At 45.3% G+C, this 16134-nt stretch overlaps 1 protein-coding gene across 1 annotated transcript in view; it reads right to left on the bottom strand.

Annotated features, from left to right (window-relative positions):
- The window catches only part of WDR27 (WD repeat domain 27), a 184157-nt gene extending 171431 nt beyond the window's left edge, over positions 1 to 12726 (bottom strand). Inside the window, exons 1-5 of the mRNA XM_074988667.1 lie at positions 12663 to 12726; positions 10844 to 11042; positions 10326 to 10467; positions 6089 to 6213; positions 2090 to 2203 (exon numbers count right to left, since the gene is read on the bottom strand). Coding sequence (XP_074844768.1) covers positions 2090 to 2203; positions 6089 to 6213; positions 10326 to 10467; positions 10844 to 11035 — 573 coding nt within the window. The 5' untranslated portion in view covers positions 11036 to 11042; positions 12663 to 12726. The remainder of the gene's footprint in view (positions 1 to 2089; positions 2204 to 6088; positions 6214 to 10325; positions 10468 to 10843; positions 11043 to 12662) is intronic.
- Positions 12727 to 16134: the final 3408 nt, after the last annotated feature.

Here is a 16134-nt window from a genome sequence, read left to right as displayed (position 1 = left end):
ACCAATTTCTAAAACAATTTAGTTAAAGCAGTACAACTTTTGGGTGCACACAAAGCATAATATATCCGTGCACAGATGGAAATCACCAGATTCCTTAAGAAATTACACGGCACATGTTGTTGTTAAATTTTTACTGAAAAATGCTATTTTCAAAGTTTCCTAATTCAGGTGAATCAAAAAATGATTTTCAGTAGAACACTCAGGACATGTCGGCTCATGGGAATAAGGGGACTTCGAAGTAGGCAGCATCCTTTCGAAAAGGAGCCCCGTCTGGACGCACCGCGCGGCGGCAAGGAGCGTCAATTTCGAAGCGCGGCTGCCGCCCGCATGCTAATGAAGCGCTGAATATGTAAACTTTCATTAGTAAACTTCATTAGTAAACTTCGAAATGGCCATTTGCATGGCCATTTCGAAGTCTGGGGCACGTGTAGACACAGCCGTCTACAGTAGAAAATGAAGTCATCTTAACTAACGCAAGTCAACATACCACCAGCGCAGTAATTATATTGGTTGTGCATATCCACACTACAATCCTTGCATCAGCGGAGTGTGTCATCACTAACAGCGCTTGCGTCAATGCAGAAAGCAGTGCATCTTGGATAGCTATCTCACTGTGTCACTCACTATATGGTATTTTGGAAAGTATTTGCAATGCCTCATAGCAGCAAAATATTCACAAGGGGAGTGACTGAGAGGTTGGCATGATTATCCCATGATGCACTCTTTTTTCTCCCCTAATTTCATCTACATCCAATGTTTCACGCCTTTTCTGAAAAGCCTAGCAAACCCATGCATCCACCATTTCTGGTGGCATGTATCCTGCACAGCTCATCAATATTGCAAAGACTACACACCTGATCCTGCGGTATTTCTAAAGGTGCCAGATGATTCACCACACAGAATATGACAACTTCTTTCAAGCAATCCTTCTGGAAGCCACGGAAAGAAACAATTCCTGGTCACTATTGGGAGTAGTGGAGCATCTGAACACAGGGCTGCTCCAATTCTGTCCCAAGAAACAAGCACTGACTCGGGGGATTACACTGTTGGGCAAGGACTACAGCAGAACTTTGGGATGAGCAAAACCACTTTCCTGGAACTGTGCAAGGAGCTCACCCCAGCCCTCCAGCACAGTAATACTGAAATGAGAATTCCACTGAGAGCAGAGAAACCAGTGGTGACGGCTCTTTGGAATCTTGTAACACCAGACTGCTACTGATCAGGTATGGAGCATGTGACACTACCTCCTAATTGAAACTCTTGTTTAAATAAAATTATACCAGGGCAAAAATCTGAGTGTCTCAGCCATGGCTGCTTTGTCATATGCAATCTGGTAAGCATATGTTCTGTCACTTAGATGTCATCCACCCAATAGGTTATCTTAATGACAAAGCCTACAATGAACCCATCAATGTACCCCCCCACATAACATTTTATCAGCTGAGTGGAGAAAATTCCATCAATGGCCTGTTGTTCTTAAAAGAGTATCAATACATTGGCAGATACAATATTTCTGAGATGAACGCATTCATGTGTGGACAGAAGAAAGTTACCAACAGAATCTATCACTGTTATTGTTGGTATCTACCAGCCTAACCAATTTAGTGGCTCTTATGAGAAAGCTGACATATAGTGAATAATACTGAAAATTCTAGCATTGTAATAACCAATTTCTGAAAATATATTATTTTGGTCAAACAGAATGCACAGTTACAGAGTCAAAATTTTACTGCATGACAAAGACACATACACTAACTGGGCAAGTGGCAATTCTCCTCTAGTTGTCTCTGGTGTGTTATAAAAAAGCATGAGTTTAAACAAAGGCATAAGACCCTACATCTCTAGACCAATGACTGCCAAAAGTCGGAACTAGTTGATAGGACAGGGATCACTCGATACATTGCCATGTTGTGTTCACTCCTTCTGAAGCATCTGGCACAAGCCATTGATGGAAGACAGGATACTGAGCTAGATGGACTATTGATTTGACCCAATATGGCCCTTCTTATGTTAAATATTTAAAGGGGGGAAATTCCCATTGTATTCCAAATAGATTACACTAGTTAAAAGTAGAGTATAATTTCCTTACCTTAAAGCTTCTGTCTTCAGAAACTGATATAAGCATATTTCTCTCCCAGGTGCAAAATTCAGCTGCAGTCACTGGAGCCAGATGGCCTTCCAACTCAGCTAATATAGCCTCATTCTGTGATGTGTTAAACAAAAAAGAAAGACATTAAATAAAAATTACATTTGTTCTGACTTTTAAGTAATTAAAAATACCTCTAAAATGAAGTCCAAGTTTAGGCCATGACCAGCACTGGGTCTCAGAATGTAAGGCATTGGGCTGCCTTACTCAGAACCCATGGACCCAGCAGCTGGCTAAAGCTAGGTCCACAATATGCACTTTGAATAACACTGCTAGTCTCTACCTGTTCTGACAGTGCACTGTATACTGGAAGTGGCCAGTAGTTGGTCCAGATCCTAGTGCAGCTCCACACTCCCACTGGCCACTTCCCAAATAATGGGAGCTGGGGGAACTGTGCCTGCAGACAAAAGCCATGCAGAACTGCTCACACTCCTCCAGCTGCTGGCCACTTCCAGAGTGCACTGCGGTCTGTGGTTCCAGGGCAGACAGAAAGCCTGCCTCCGCGCCCCCACTGTGCCACTGATCAGGAGCTGCCAGAGGTAAGCTCATGCTCCCTTCCCTTAACCCAGCCCTAACTCCCCTCCCATCTCAAAGGCCCCTCCTGCACCCGAAACTTCTCATCCCGAGCCCCACCTAGAATCTGCAAGCCCAGCCCAGAGTCTTGACTTTCTCCCATATCCCATCCCCCGCACAAAGCCCCCTCCCATAACCTGAACCCCATTACTAGCCCCACTCCACAGCCCTCACCCAACAACCGAACCCTCTGTCCCAACCCTGAGACCCACCCCCTCCACCCCACACACCTTATCCCAGATCAATTGTGTTGTGGGCATCAAGAATTTTCTTCACCTAGGTCACCAGAAAAAATATTTGAAACCCACTGACCTATCCTGTGTTCCACTTTACAAATAAACCCGACTGTTTTGGCAACACAGTGATATTACAAATGCTTGAGGAAGTGCATTATTCCCTGAAGAGCGGCCAAGTCTCCAACACGAACCTATCCCAGCAAGATTTGCTAAAAAGAACTCTGTGAAGCACAAATGCTGGAGCCCTAGAGATGAGGGTGCGTGGCCTGACCCTGGAGGAAGAATGAGACCACTTGGGGTTCTGGCACACAGAAAAAATTTTGAGGAGTAAAGGGACTTTGAAGTAGTGCAGGCACTTCAAAGTGCCCGTGGCTACATGCATGCCAGTGCTTCAAAGTTGCCGCAGAGGAAAATTAGCCTAATGAAGTGCTGCATATTCACCACATCGCTTCGTTAGTAATCTACCACTGCCTTGATTACCATGCCCCCTTCGAAGCAGGGGGCAAGCGTAGACCCAGCCTGTGAGTTATATAGATCTGTGCTGAGTTTTTCTCATAGTTCAAACTCAGCACACAGCTGTTCCACCTTCGCATTCCTACAGCTCTTTCCTCTGCATCCATACACCAGTGGTAACTTCTCCCTGCTCTGCCTCATAGATATGATGCAGGACACAACAGGCAGCTATAACCACTAGAATATTTTTAGTGACATCCAGTCTTGTGAGGAAATAATGTCAGCGTCTTTTCAGTCTATCAAAAGGACATCAACCATCATTCTACACCTACTGAGCTGGTGGGTTGAATCTTTCCTTGTTGCTGTTGAGATGGCTGGTGTTCAGCTCTATGAGCCAGGGAAACAAAGCTTAGGCTGGGTCCCCTAGGATCACTAGTGGAATTTCAACATCATCAACGTTAAACTGTTAGTCAAAAAGAAAGTCCCTTCTTGTAGCTTCAATTGTTCTGTGTTCTTAAAGAAACAAGCATCATACACTTTTCCTGACCAGCCAACACTGATGTTGGTGAAGCATCCTCAGTGATCGACCAACATTGACATAACCACAGAAAAGTAGCATTTCCCAAACTAATTTGGCCATGGAACACTTTTGAGCTTGGACTATATTGATGGAACACATACATGCTGGTTGGACTCGTGGGTGGAGCTGAAGGGTTTGATATTGAAAAACTGCTGCACATAATGCTAAAAGCTGATTTTGAAAAATTAGATTTTTTAGATGTCTTTTACTTTAAAAAGAACAAAAAATAACAAAAGAAAATCATCTGAATGAACAACTAATGTCCTTCAGATAGTAGGACAGTTAGCAAGCCTATAATTAAGTATAAAAAATTAAAAAGGACTGTCGTTCCTTAAAGCTTAAAAAATACTTTTATGAAAAAGAAATGCAAAACAAATTAGGTATGGAAAAATATTTTTAAATTTTGTATTTTTACAAATTTGTTGTTTTTACAGAAAACTCCTGGAAAATAAAAAAAAAAGTAATTTTCGACAGTTTTTTTAAATGGGAAGAATATTTTTGCATCTTTTGACCACAAATCCACATAACAATAGGAACAATGCTGAAGAGTTGGATTCTCATATCAGGTGCCGCATCACATGATTTCTCTGAATGTGACTTGTGCCAAAAGAATCTGAATCAACTCTGTTTCGTTATGAGTCACATATAGTAAACACTTGCATACCCACAGGGATCTGCTGGCATCCAGGGTGCAGGGGAACACTGACAGTCAGGACTGGGAGCCGGCTGGGGTGGGGGAAAACCACCAGCCCCAGGGTGCAGGGGAACTCTACGGGGGTCAGGGAAACCCTGACAGACTGAGGGATGAGAGCCGGCCCCTCCAGCCCTGGGTCCGGGGGCAGCGCCAGCCGGGATGAGCCAGCAGGAGATGATACTGGTTAATTGAGAGTTCAGATAGAACAAATGCTGGATAAGAGGGAGTTTACTGTTACAGCAGCCATAGTAGACCTCCGACTTACACATAGGCTGTGTTCCCGGGCAACTGTGTGTAAGTCAAATTTCACACAAGTTGGGATGCAGTGGTGAGGGACCCTGCCCCCTTCAGGTCCGACCCCCGCTCTTGGATCCCAGCTCCCCTCCATTTGTGGGTGAGTGGCAGGGAGCCGGGAACCAGGTGGTAGCCTGGCTCCCAGCTCCTCTCCACTTTCAGGAGCCAGAAAACTGACCAGCACTGCAGAGGACAGCCAGGAAACTGACCAGCACAGCAATGCTGGTCAGTTTTCCAGCTCCCACAGGCGGAGGAGAGCCAGGAGCCAGGCTGCTGCCTTGTTCTCAGATCCCCACTGCTCACATTTTTAACTCATGCTATTACAAGAAACACACAAGCTGAAATGATGTAAGTCAAGGGTCTACTATATAGTATTATGAATGTGTTATAGATGTGTTATACCTATAATATAAATACTATTCATATTCCTTAGTATTTCTGATACACACATAATTTCATATTTAATATCTTAGAAGGAAAAATATCACTAATATTTTTCTTCACAGAACACCTATTCACATTGCATGGAACACCAGTGTTCCACGGAACTCAGTTTGGGAAATGCTGGTATAAGATAAACAAGAAATGCACAGTTAAGGCCCCTAACTATGTCCTATAGTGATGTAGGAAAGCAGGGCAGAAATCAAATAGCTATTTAAAAGTCAGCTTGTTTAAATCTGGGACTTCTCAGACTCAAAATATATTACTTGTGATTACACACTTATTGTGTCATGCCACTTCAGAATAGAGGCAACATTTAACTGCACATTTCTTGCCTTAACATATTTGGATTTCTTTAAGTGTAATCTTAACTCTGAATTTCCTCAGTTTATAAAGCTTAATTTGGGAATAGTTACAACATATTTGTAATGTTTTCTACCGTTAAATAACTGATACATACTCTTAACCATAAGTTTATCTTAACATTGTCTTTGTCTGGGATATAATATCAAGCACTAGACCATGCCAATTTTAATCTATAAGCAGATGAACATTGTTGCTCAATAAATATTAGTTTTCTGAAAGCATGTTGCTGTTAGTATGGTTTAATTGGAAAGTGAACATATTTTTAGAATCTTTAATATCTATTTTAAAGAGAAAAGACAACTCACCTTTGCATTTAAAATATATATGCAATTTCCAGCACATACTGCCACAACCTGATCGTCTGGACTGAATCGTACATAAAGCACCATCCCCAAAAGAGTTCCGACAACAACTCCTCGAGGAGTTAACCCTATAGCAATTTTAAAAGATGGGTATTTGTCATCAAAATAAAAATTTAAACACTTGAGTATAGCATTAAATTTAAAGCATAATGATAAATTTAGCAAATGAATGGCTACTACAGAGAAGCGAATAGTCTCCCAAAAATGAAGGACGTGTTGAACTTTTCATTTAAAGATGGACTTCACTCTCTTTATTTCATTATTTAATTACTGCCTTTCATCTCCCAATTTATAACTAACATTGAGGAGGCAAGGTTTTGTGGGCAAAGACCTGCTTCTTCAGATTCATGAGTAGGGGGGTGGTTTCAGAGGGGGTATTTAAAGAGTAGGGTCCCAATAAAAGGGAGGGCCAGAGTCCCCCACCTATTGCATCTGATGAAGCAGGTTTTTGCCCACTAAAGCTTATGCTCCAAAATATCTGTTAGTCTATAAGGTGTCAGAGGACTTCTTGTCATTCTTGAAGATACAGACTAACACGGCTACCTCTCTGATAATTGAGCAGACAATTTCAAGGGAACCCTCTGAACAAATTAGTTGCTCAAATTAAAGCATTTAAGTCATCCTGTTTTCATATTTAGCCCAAAATAGGTTGCCATTTTTTACCTTTTTATAACAGAATACTGAGGGGAGAAAAGATATTTGAAAAATGTACTTGTATATCTATAGCAGGAAGGTCTGGTGACCAGCTTGCCTAGTGATCAGCTCATTGATTTAGTTTCTGCTGCTCTAGTTGTCCATGAGGGCACCACCTCTGACCTCAATCACCACCACTCCCACAGACACATACACTACGATTGCTCCCCCAGAGCTCAGTTACTACTAAAGCGCAACATAGAAAGGTGCCCCAGGTAAAAGGACCCAGGTCCACTTGCTTCAGCAGATCCTAGAGCCCCAGGGTCTATCACAGCACCCACCTCCAGTTAATGCGTTATCCCAAACTATGCTCCCCTGCCCCTACATCACTTCTGACCTTTCTGAACATCCACAGTTTGGAGTGTGATAACTAGTTTAGCAGACACTCTCCAGTCTGTTAGTATTCAGTCTGTTTTGATTATGGCTTTCAACTCCCCAGTGGGAAGAGGTGGCAACCAAGTCCCCCCTGCCCTTGTAGCCTCCACAAAGCTACTGCCGCTCCCAACACAGTTCCCAGCATCAGCCTCCCTTCCTGGTTCCATATGCAGCTCACTCCCCACTTTCTCCTGGGCTAACAGTGCCCTTTCAAACTGTCTCTCAACCGGGAACATGCTTGTTTTAGGGCAGGGCCTCCCTATCCCAGTTTTTGTGTCATCCAACCTGCTTGCACTGACGGTCACTCCTCCCTGCCTCACACCCCAGTCTCAAGAAAAGGTTGAATTTTTCTGATCTTTCTGTGTCAATGCTGTACTTCATAATATGACTGATAGGACAAGCACCACTGCCTGACTCAAGGGTTGTGTACGGGTTGAGTCTAGCAAACTAGTAAATTGCCTGAACTAGTACTGCTTATTGCTAAAGGTACACAAGCTACGAGGCCGTGAATGGGTCTATGCAGCAACCTTAACATGACCAAGTCTGGAGAGGAGGGGGCATGGGTGCCACAGAAAGGGCAGCTTAACCCTGCTTCTTTCATGAAGATGAAATCTAAGTTGGAATTGCCGAGATATGTATTTAGAAAACAGAAAGCTTGTCTATGTACCTTCAGGGATGTGTCTGTCAGGACCCCAAGGCACGCAAACTCTGAAAACATACATCTGACTAATTGACAATCTGAAGGAACCTTCTGACCTAACAAGTTTTCTATGAGTCACATGTTACTGTAATACTAATGAATAAAAAGGGAAGAAAAGTTTGGGGCAGCTAGGCTCGTGGGGAGAGATTATGCAAGTACTCTCCCTCTGTTCCAATCTTGTGATCGCACTGGCAGACAGAAGACTAGCCATCAGAAGACTGCACCTGACTGTCAATTGCTCCCCTCAGAGCTGAGTTACTACAAAGGAGTAGCAGGGAGAGGCAAAGCTGGGGGATGTGGGCCTAAACATTTCACCAGGAACTGACCAAGGGCCCGAGGGTTCTAACCCTACATTTACAGTTACCACAGAAGTCTGTCAACCCTGGAACTCCTCACGAGCTGGGAGGATTAAGGAAGGTCAACAGGAGAGGCCTTCCCATCGACCTTCTGCAGTGAAACAGCCACCAAAGTCAATGGTTGAAAAGTTGATTTTAGGCACGCAACTGGTGTACTCAAAATGTGTCAGCCATTGACTTTCCTCATGAGTATAGACATAGCCTAAGTGTCCAGCTCAGACAGAAAATCTACTAGTCTGGAGCTCCTCAGTTTGGGGTAGTCACTAGCTTAGCAGATTTTCCAATCTCCCGGTATCCTGTCCAGTCAGACAATTTCTCATAGGGCTTTGAACACCCAAAAAGAAAAATAGGGAACACAAGCCCCTGCTGGTAGAACAGCCTTCACAAAGTTGTTGCCATTCCTGGGACACCTCTCAGAATCAGCCTTGTTTGATGCTGGTGCTGATGTTAACGCCAACCTCACCCCGTTTTACCGGGCCTACTAGTATCCCTTTAAAACTGTACATCCACTGGGAACATACCTTTTACTGATTGAGAGGTGAGATTTCCCTCATCCAGTATTGCTCTATCCCCTGCCCTGGTGCACTACTGAGCTGGTAGACCTCATTGCAGTATCTTACCAAAATCCCATAATTGAGATAGTTAGGGATGGGAACTATTTTTCCAGTGTTTAAATATTATTCATTCTGATTTATTTCATTTATACCAAACAATTTCCCCCATCTCAATTCACTATTGCCATTGGAAGTGAAGAAATTATGGGGAAGAACAGGAAGGCAGAAAATTGCATAGAAGGTCCCCAATAAGTGGAAGTGCATTACTGAAACAGGCCACAGGTTCCACATCCCTGCTGTAGAGGTGGTACTGGTACAAAAAGGATTTTTGCATCATCATATGAGGAGACTATAAGGTCTCATTTTGTCCTCCAATACAGAACAATGTAATAAACGCTTCTGCCATTTCTGTATTATTACTGATAATTTTACATTTTTGCATTTAATAATGAACCAATACCATTTTCAAGACTATTTGTCCTAACATATTTGTAAAACTCCTTTTTATTGTCCTTAACTCTACTGACTACAGAATTCTTGTGCCTTTCACATTCCTTTAGCAATTTGCTACCACTCTTAATTTCTGATTTTTTAGTTCTGCAATCAGTAGTTCTTTATCTTTAAAACCAGGTCTAATTAACAACTTCTCCATGTTGATTGCAATACCTATTCAGTTGGAAAACTTGTCATTTATAATGTTTAGAACAAACAAGTATATTTAATTCTGGCAATATGAGACCTCCAGCATATATCATGAAAACTGACATCACCCCACCTCAAGATCACACAGCTTTCTTTTCCTTATGCATTACAGATGGTACATAAGGAGATGGTCATCTTTTTCCCTGTTATCATTTGGTGTCCTCTAGCAGACACCAACTAATACTTCATCTTGGCCGTGTCTACACTAGCCGCAAACTTCGAAATTGCCATGCAAATGACCATTTCGAAGTTTACTAACGAAGCGCTGAAATACATATTCAGCGCTTCATTAGCATGCAGGCGGCCGCAGCACTTCGAAATTGACGCGTCTCGCCACCGCGCAGCTTGTCCCAATGGGGCTCCTTTTCTAAAGGACCCTGCCTACTTCGAAGTCCCCTTATTCCCATGAGCAGATGGCCGCCCACATGCTAATGAAGCGCTGAATATGTATTTCAGCGCCTCATTAGTAAACTTCAAAATGGCCATTTGCATGGCAATTTCGAAGTTTGGGGCTAGTGTAGACACGGCCCTTGTGCTTTACCCATTAAGATACTATTCCATAAGCATTCATGACAAATTTTCTTCAGTGTTATTAGTAATTCAGATAGGTAATGCCATTTTTGATGGGGTATCATCCTGTCTTTGCCAACTTGATCCTTCCTAAATAGCTTACCATGGATAAGATCACCAGTTCATGAGACTAATCACGATTAAAAGTGGCAGAATCTAACCTTAACAAGTTATATTGAACATCTGCTACTCAAAATGTCAAAAGTAACTTTTCTTTAAAGACACTTTACCTTCTAGTACTTTCTTTGTGCACTCATCCAGATTCCACACTATCACATAATCACTTGAAGCAGAGCAGACAAGATGCGGATTGATTTTACTTCCAAAAGCCAGTGCAGTAATTGAATCATGATGTCCTACTAAGTGCAATGGCTGGTGAACATAACAGAATATTTTTATATCCATAGGTTATTTCCAATTACGATGAAAACATAGCAAACAAGAAAGAAAATACAGCTAACGCTTAATCTGAACATATATTAGGGATCCATTATTCATCCAAAGTGAATTTGCTTTAATACCCAAAATCTATCCACTGAACTCCATTATGTCTTACTGTCACACTTGTCAAAATAAGTTATAAATAATTGTCCACATTCCAGACAAAATGTGGAGTCCGGTAAAGACAACAGCCTACATTGCAAAAATGGCGTACTCAAACACAATGTTTTTAATTTGTTTCATCCATGTAAGTGCTCTTTTAAAATATTTCATCTAAAAGTCTGAACAAACGAGTTTTGGCTTTTACCTGATGAGAAGGGCTATCACCAGTATTCCATATGCATAGCTCATTTCCATTCAAAGGGAAAGCACAGTAATGTAGATTACAAGCAAGCTGAACATGAGACTCTGACACTTTGGATTTAAACACTTGTCTCTCAAGAATTATGTCATGGCTACATCCTTCCTCAGTAAAGCAAAGGTCTTCTTGGCTTTCCATAATATATCTGAAAAAAGTCACATTAAAATATCAGTAAATAATAATTAAGCTTGTTGTCTGTGGGGTTTTTTTTCCATTTTGTCACCTTCTGAATCATCCAGTATAGAATACTCCCAGAGACAAATTACTCAACATTGCACCTGGTTTTGAGGTGCCAAATACCTTGAACAATTGGACAAAGGGTACTCAATTTTACAAAGGAGGCTCTCTACATCTTCCAGCACTGTGCCCAGTGATGTCTTGTAGAAGAATGCCAATATTACAAGAACAATTCCAAAAATCTGACCACTTTCTGCGTGCAAAGTGAGATAGAACAGCTCAAAACAGTGGCTCACAACCTGGGTCACAATAATCATTCAAAGAGTTACATGGGAAGCATTGGGGAATGGGAACAGAGCCTGTCCCAGACTAACCCCAAAGAGGCAGACCTTGTAGCTCCTGTCCCACCAAGCAGATTAGTTCAATTGTTGAAACCAGGCTTGACACAGCTGCCCCTACAGCCTAGTGGGGGACCAGGTGTGCAAATGTATGTAAGTGGCACTGCAGTCCCCCCATCAAGTCACAAGACCTCTCACAAATTTGGCTGACCTGGAAACCATAATTAGTGGGGCTGGGCCAAGCTTAACCAGTGCTGTGATGTCAACCAGCCCTGCAGGACAGCCCTCATCACTAGGTACATATGATGCACTTATTACCTTCAGATATGTCTATACTTCCTGGTTAGGGTTGATCTTCAAAAATTGATCTCTCTGGGGTCTGCAATCAACCCCTGTACTCCATGCTATCATGTGGAGTAAGGGAGGTGGACAGGAGACTATAGACTAGATCTACACTGGGGAAATAAGCCAATTCTAGCTACGCAAATGCCACAGTTAGAATTGAGTATCTGAAAGTGACATTTTTCCCTAGTGCAGGCTTAGCTTTAGTGTGCACACTATTTATCCCAGATAAGAAATACCTAACAAACCAGACCTTGGGTGGCAGGCCAGGAAGGAGGGCATGAAAGCGACTTTACTGCAATGCCACTGGTCAGGATCACCAACGGGTCCTGCCTCCAGAAAGACGGAGAGACACAGCCTTGGAGCCTGTAACAGCAACGAAGGGTCCTGTGGCACCTTAGACTAACAGAAAAGTTTTGAGCATTAGCTTTCGTGAGCACAGACTCACTTCATCTGATGAAGTGAGTCTGTGCTCACGAAAGCTCATGCTCAAAACTTTTCTGTTAGTCTATAAGGTGCCACAGCACCCTTCGTTGCTGTTACAGATCCAGCCTAACACGGCTACCCCTCCGATACTTGACAGCTTTGGAGCCTGTCTCTCTCTGATGGCAATGACCTGTTGCAAGCGGTCGGGGCGTGGGGGGGGGAAGAAGGTCACTCCCCAGCGACACAGCCCTGGCTCACCCGCGCAACTCTAACCCCAGCCCCTTTCCGCGGGGTACCGCAACCCGCAGCTCCTCCCGGCGCGCAGGGCTGCGGGGGACACCCGCGGCTCCAGCCACGCGCACGTCGGTCCCCTCGCAGAGCCCGTCACGCACTCTCGGGCTGGGCTGGGCTCTCCACGCACCTCCACGCCCCTCCCTTCCCTTCCCTCTGGAGGGGCTGGGGACACGCGGCTCCCTACTGACGTTTAATGTTGGCCGGGCCCCGCGGCGGGTAACTCCCCGCAGCTCGCACGGCGCTGCTGTTGCGGGGGGTCGAGGTGTGAAACCAGGCACAGCCAAAAGTCGCTGTTTCCATGGAGACGAGGGCACGTGGTGAAAACATGACGTCACTCAGCGTCGCCGCTGCGTTGGACGCTAAGCCAGAGTGACCTCGCTGCGAGGCGTGTTTGATACGTCGAGACTCGTCACAGTCGGGTGATGCGCGTGTGCTGCTGCTGGGCGCGCAGGCGCACTCAGTCTGGGGCATGGGTGAACAATAGTTTTTGAGGCGGCGGGGGTGGTGCACGCCGGGAAGTTGATAAGTGGTGAAGGACCGCGGCGGGGGTAGTGCGGGTTAGTGTCTGGCGTGGCGGCTTGGTGCAGAAGGGAACTCAGGGTAGGGAATGGGTGTTCAGGGATTTGGGCTGTGACCTGGGGCAGGGACTGAGAGTGGGGTATGGGTGCAGGAGGAGGGACAAAGCGTTGGAGTTGTGAGGTGAGGAGCAGGACAGGGAGCAGAAGGTCGGGGGGGAAGAAGGGGTGCCAGAAGCAGGTGCTGGCTGGGAGGCGCTTACCTAGGTATGTCACAGCCAGCAGCCAAGCAAGTCCCTCCCCTGCTTGCCCTGCCCCTGCATGCCATTCAGAGTAACCAGCCATGTGCTGCTCTCAGCATCACTGCGAGCTGGGGGCAGGCACAGCATACAAAGCCTCCTCTCTCCTAGGCTTGTAATGGTGCTAACAGCACTCAGAGAAGCTCATGGCCCACACAGCCAGTTACTTTAAGGCCGTGTCTACACTAGCCCCAGACTTTGAAATGGCCATGTAAATGGTCATTTTGAAGTTTACTAATGAAGCGCTGAAATACATATTCAGCGCCTCATGAGCATGCGGGCGGCCAGGGCACTTTGAAATTGACACGGCTCATCCAGACGGGGCTCCTTTTCGAAATGACCCCACCTACTTCGAAGCCCCCTTATTCCTATGAGCAGATGGGAATAAGGGGACTTTGAAGTAGCCGGGGTCCTTTTGAAAAGGAGCCCCGTCTGGACAAGCCGCGTGGTGGCGAGCTGTGCCAATTTCGAAGTGCCACAGCTGCCCGCATTCTAATGAGGCTCTGAATATGGATTTCAGCGCTTCATTAGTAAACTTTGAAATGGCCATTTGCATAGCCACTTCGAAGTTTGGGGCTAGTGTAGACATAGCCTAAGCAGCACATGGCGGTAAAGCAGGCAGGGAGCCTGTCTGAGCATCCTGCTGAGTAGTGAGCTGTTTCCAGCCCACAAGCTGTATTTTACCCACCCCTGGCCTGGGGGAAATTGTCTCAGGCTGTCCCAGCTTTTCATTGTTCTACATCTCTCTTCTCTGATACTTGGCTTGCCACAGCAGACTGATGGCTCACAGCACAAGGTTCACTGGCTTGCAGATTTCTCAGGTAGCAGAAAAGCCAATGGATCACTGAATGGGACAATTCAGGTTGTGGAATCACTCTGCCTTCTCTTGGCCCCTTGCCAGGTGGAGAAATGGAACATGCAAATAGGAGCATGGGGCATGGCCAAGGCCAGGGTAGGAGGGAGCTGTGATGGGCTCCCTGCTGCAAGCCCCTCACTGGCAATGGGAAGGAGAGCAGAAAGGTCAGGCCTTAAGCTACAGCAACTCACACACCTCCTCATTGCCAAAAAACACTCACAACCCCACAGTAACATACAATGCACAGCTGTGCACACAGCAGTCTCTCCTGAACTGCATGCCACAGACCTGCTCTAGTTGCCCTTTATTGGGCACTCACCAGGCTCCACATTTGAACTCCCTGGAGCCATGTGATCTTAGTGCCTCTGAGTCTGCTTTTCTCATTGTTTCTTCCTTTGGCCTTAGCCACAAAAACAATCCCAAACCCCACAAGACTTCCCAGTAGCTAAATTGTGCATTTCCCAGAACACTATCCTGGTGAGTGCTGCTTGAGCCCCCGTTTGCCCTTCAGGACCATGGGGTAGATGAGGCAAATGTACCAACAGTCCAGTGTGCTTCAACAGCAGCTGTGGGAACCACAAGACTTAAGAGTTGGAAATAAGGTGCTACACCCTGATGTGCTGCTCCAGTAAGAAGGAGTTAGCTGGCACTGGAGTACTCCACTGGAGAAGGCAGAGCATGCTTCCACCTAGGCCCCCATGGCACAGCAGGTAGCCAGAGAGGTTAAAGGGACTGGTTGGAGGCACACTGTAGGAGGTGTGCATGCTCCCAGCCAGGCTCCTGGTGGAATATCACATCCCAGCCTGTGGTGTTCTCTCTTACTGCGTTGTCTGGACACCAGCAACACAGGAACAGTGTGGGCAAGGGACCCATTCACAGCCAGATAATCTGGCTGGGACTGGGACTGCTCCAGGCCATCCCCAAGCACCTGCACAAAAGGGCACAATTTAGAGAGGTCAGGAGGGACTAAAGGCCCCTCCCTCTGAGATTTGTACCAGGACTCTGCTTGCTTTTCTTTCTCTCCCCTTTCTATCAGGGAACAAGAGGAAACCACTAAACCTGCATGTATTCCTCTCCCGGGTGCTGAGGGGAAGGGGTATCGGAGTAAATAACATAAGATATGTTTTAAGACAGACAGATTCAGCAGCAGACTGCCTGGCTTTCTTGGATCTGGCTTTCTTGTCAATTTCGTGGGTCTAGTGAAACTGACAAGACAGTCAATAGACTGCAGTATGTAAACATACACTGCACTGTGGTAACTACAAAACATAAACCTTAAAACTCTCTTGAAGATGGAGTTATGTAGGTGTAGTAGGCCACTGAGGTTGACCTAAGCCTATAGTGTAGACCAAGGCTAACTGCAAGTGTCAGCACTAAATACACGGTGGCACAGGTAGTTGACATGTATTTAAAGGGACCTTTCAAGGTGTACAGTATTGGAGGGGTAGCTGTGTTAGTCTTGATCTGTAACAGTAACGAAGGGTCCTGTGGCACCTTATAGACTAACAGAAAAGTTCTGAGCATGAGCTTTCTCTCTGTATTCACAAAAGCTCAAGCTCAAAACTTTTCTGTTAGCCTATAAGGTGCCACAGGACCCTTCGCTGCTGTTTCAAGGTGTAGTGGCTCACCCACCCACTCCAGTCACAGGGAGAAAAAGAAGAGATGTGGTAGTGTCTGGGGGGATGTATTTGGGATATAGATCACTTTACAGATCTTTGTAATAAGCCATTCAGGCCATAACTTCTTATAGGGCAGGTGTTGGCAATAAATTTTGATGGGAGACCACTCCCAGATTTTGTAAGTGGTCAAGGGCTGCACTCTTCTATGGAGGTGGTGTGAGGTCAGGGACAGGTTGGGTGCAGAAGGGAGCTCAGGGTAGAGGACTGGGGTGCAGGAAGAGGTGTGGAGTCTGAGAGGGAGTTCGGTGAAGAAGGGGATTGTGACCTGGGGCAGGGGATTGGGGTGCAGGGTCAGGGAGAAGGGAAGAAGG

The sequence above is a fragment of the Carettochelys insculpta genome, chromosome 3 (assembly GCF_033958435.1).
Source record: "Carettochelys insculpta isolate YL-2023 chromosome 3, ASM3395843v1, whole genome shotgun sequence".
Classification (NCBI taxonomy): domain Eukaryota; kingdom Metazoa; phylum Chordata; order Testudines; family Carettochelyidae; genus Carettochelys; species Carettochelys insculpta.
The sequence above is the reverse complement of the archived record's forward strand: the minus strand, read 5'-3'. Positions and strand labels throughout refer to the sequence as shown.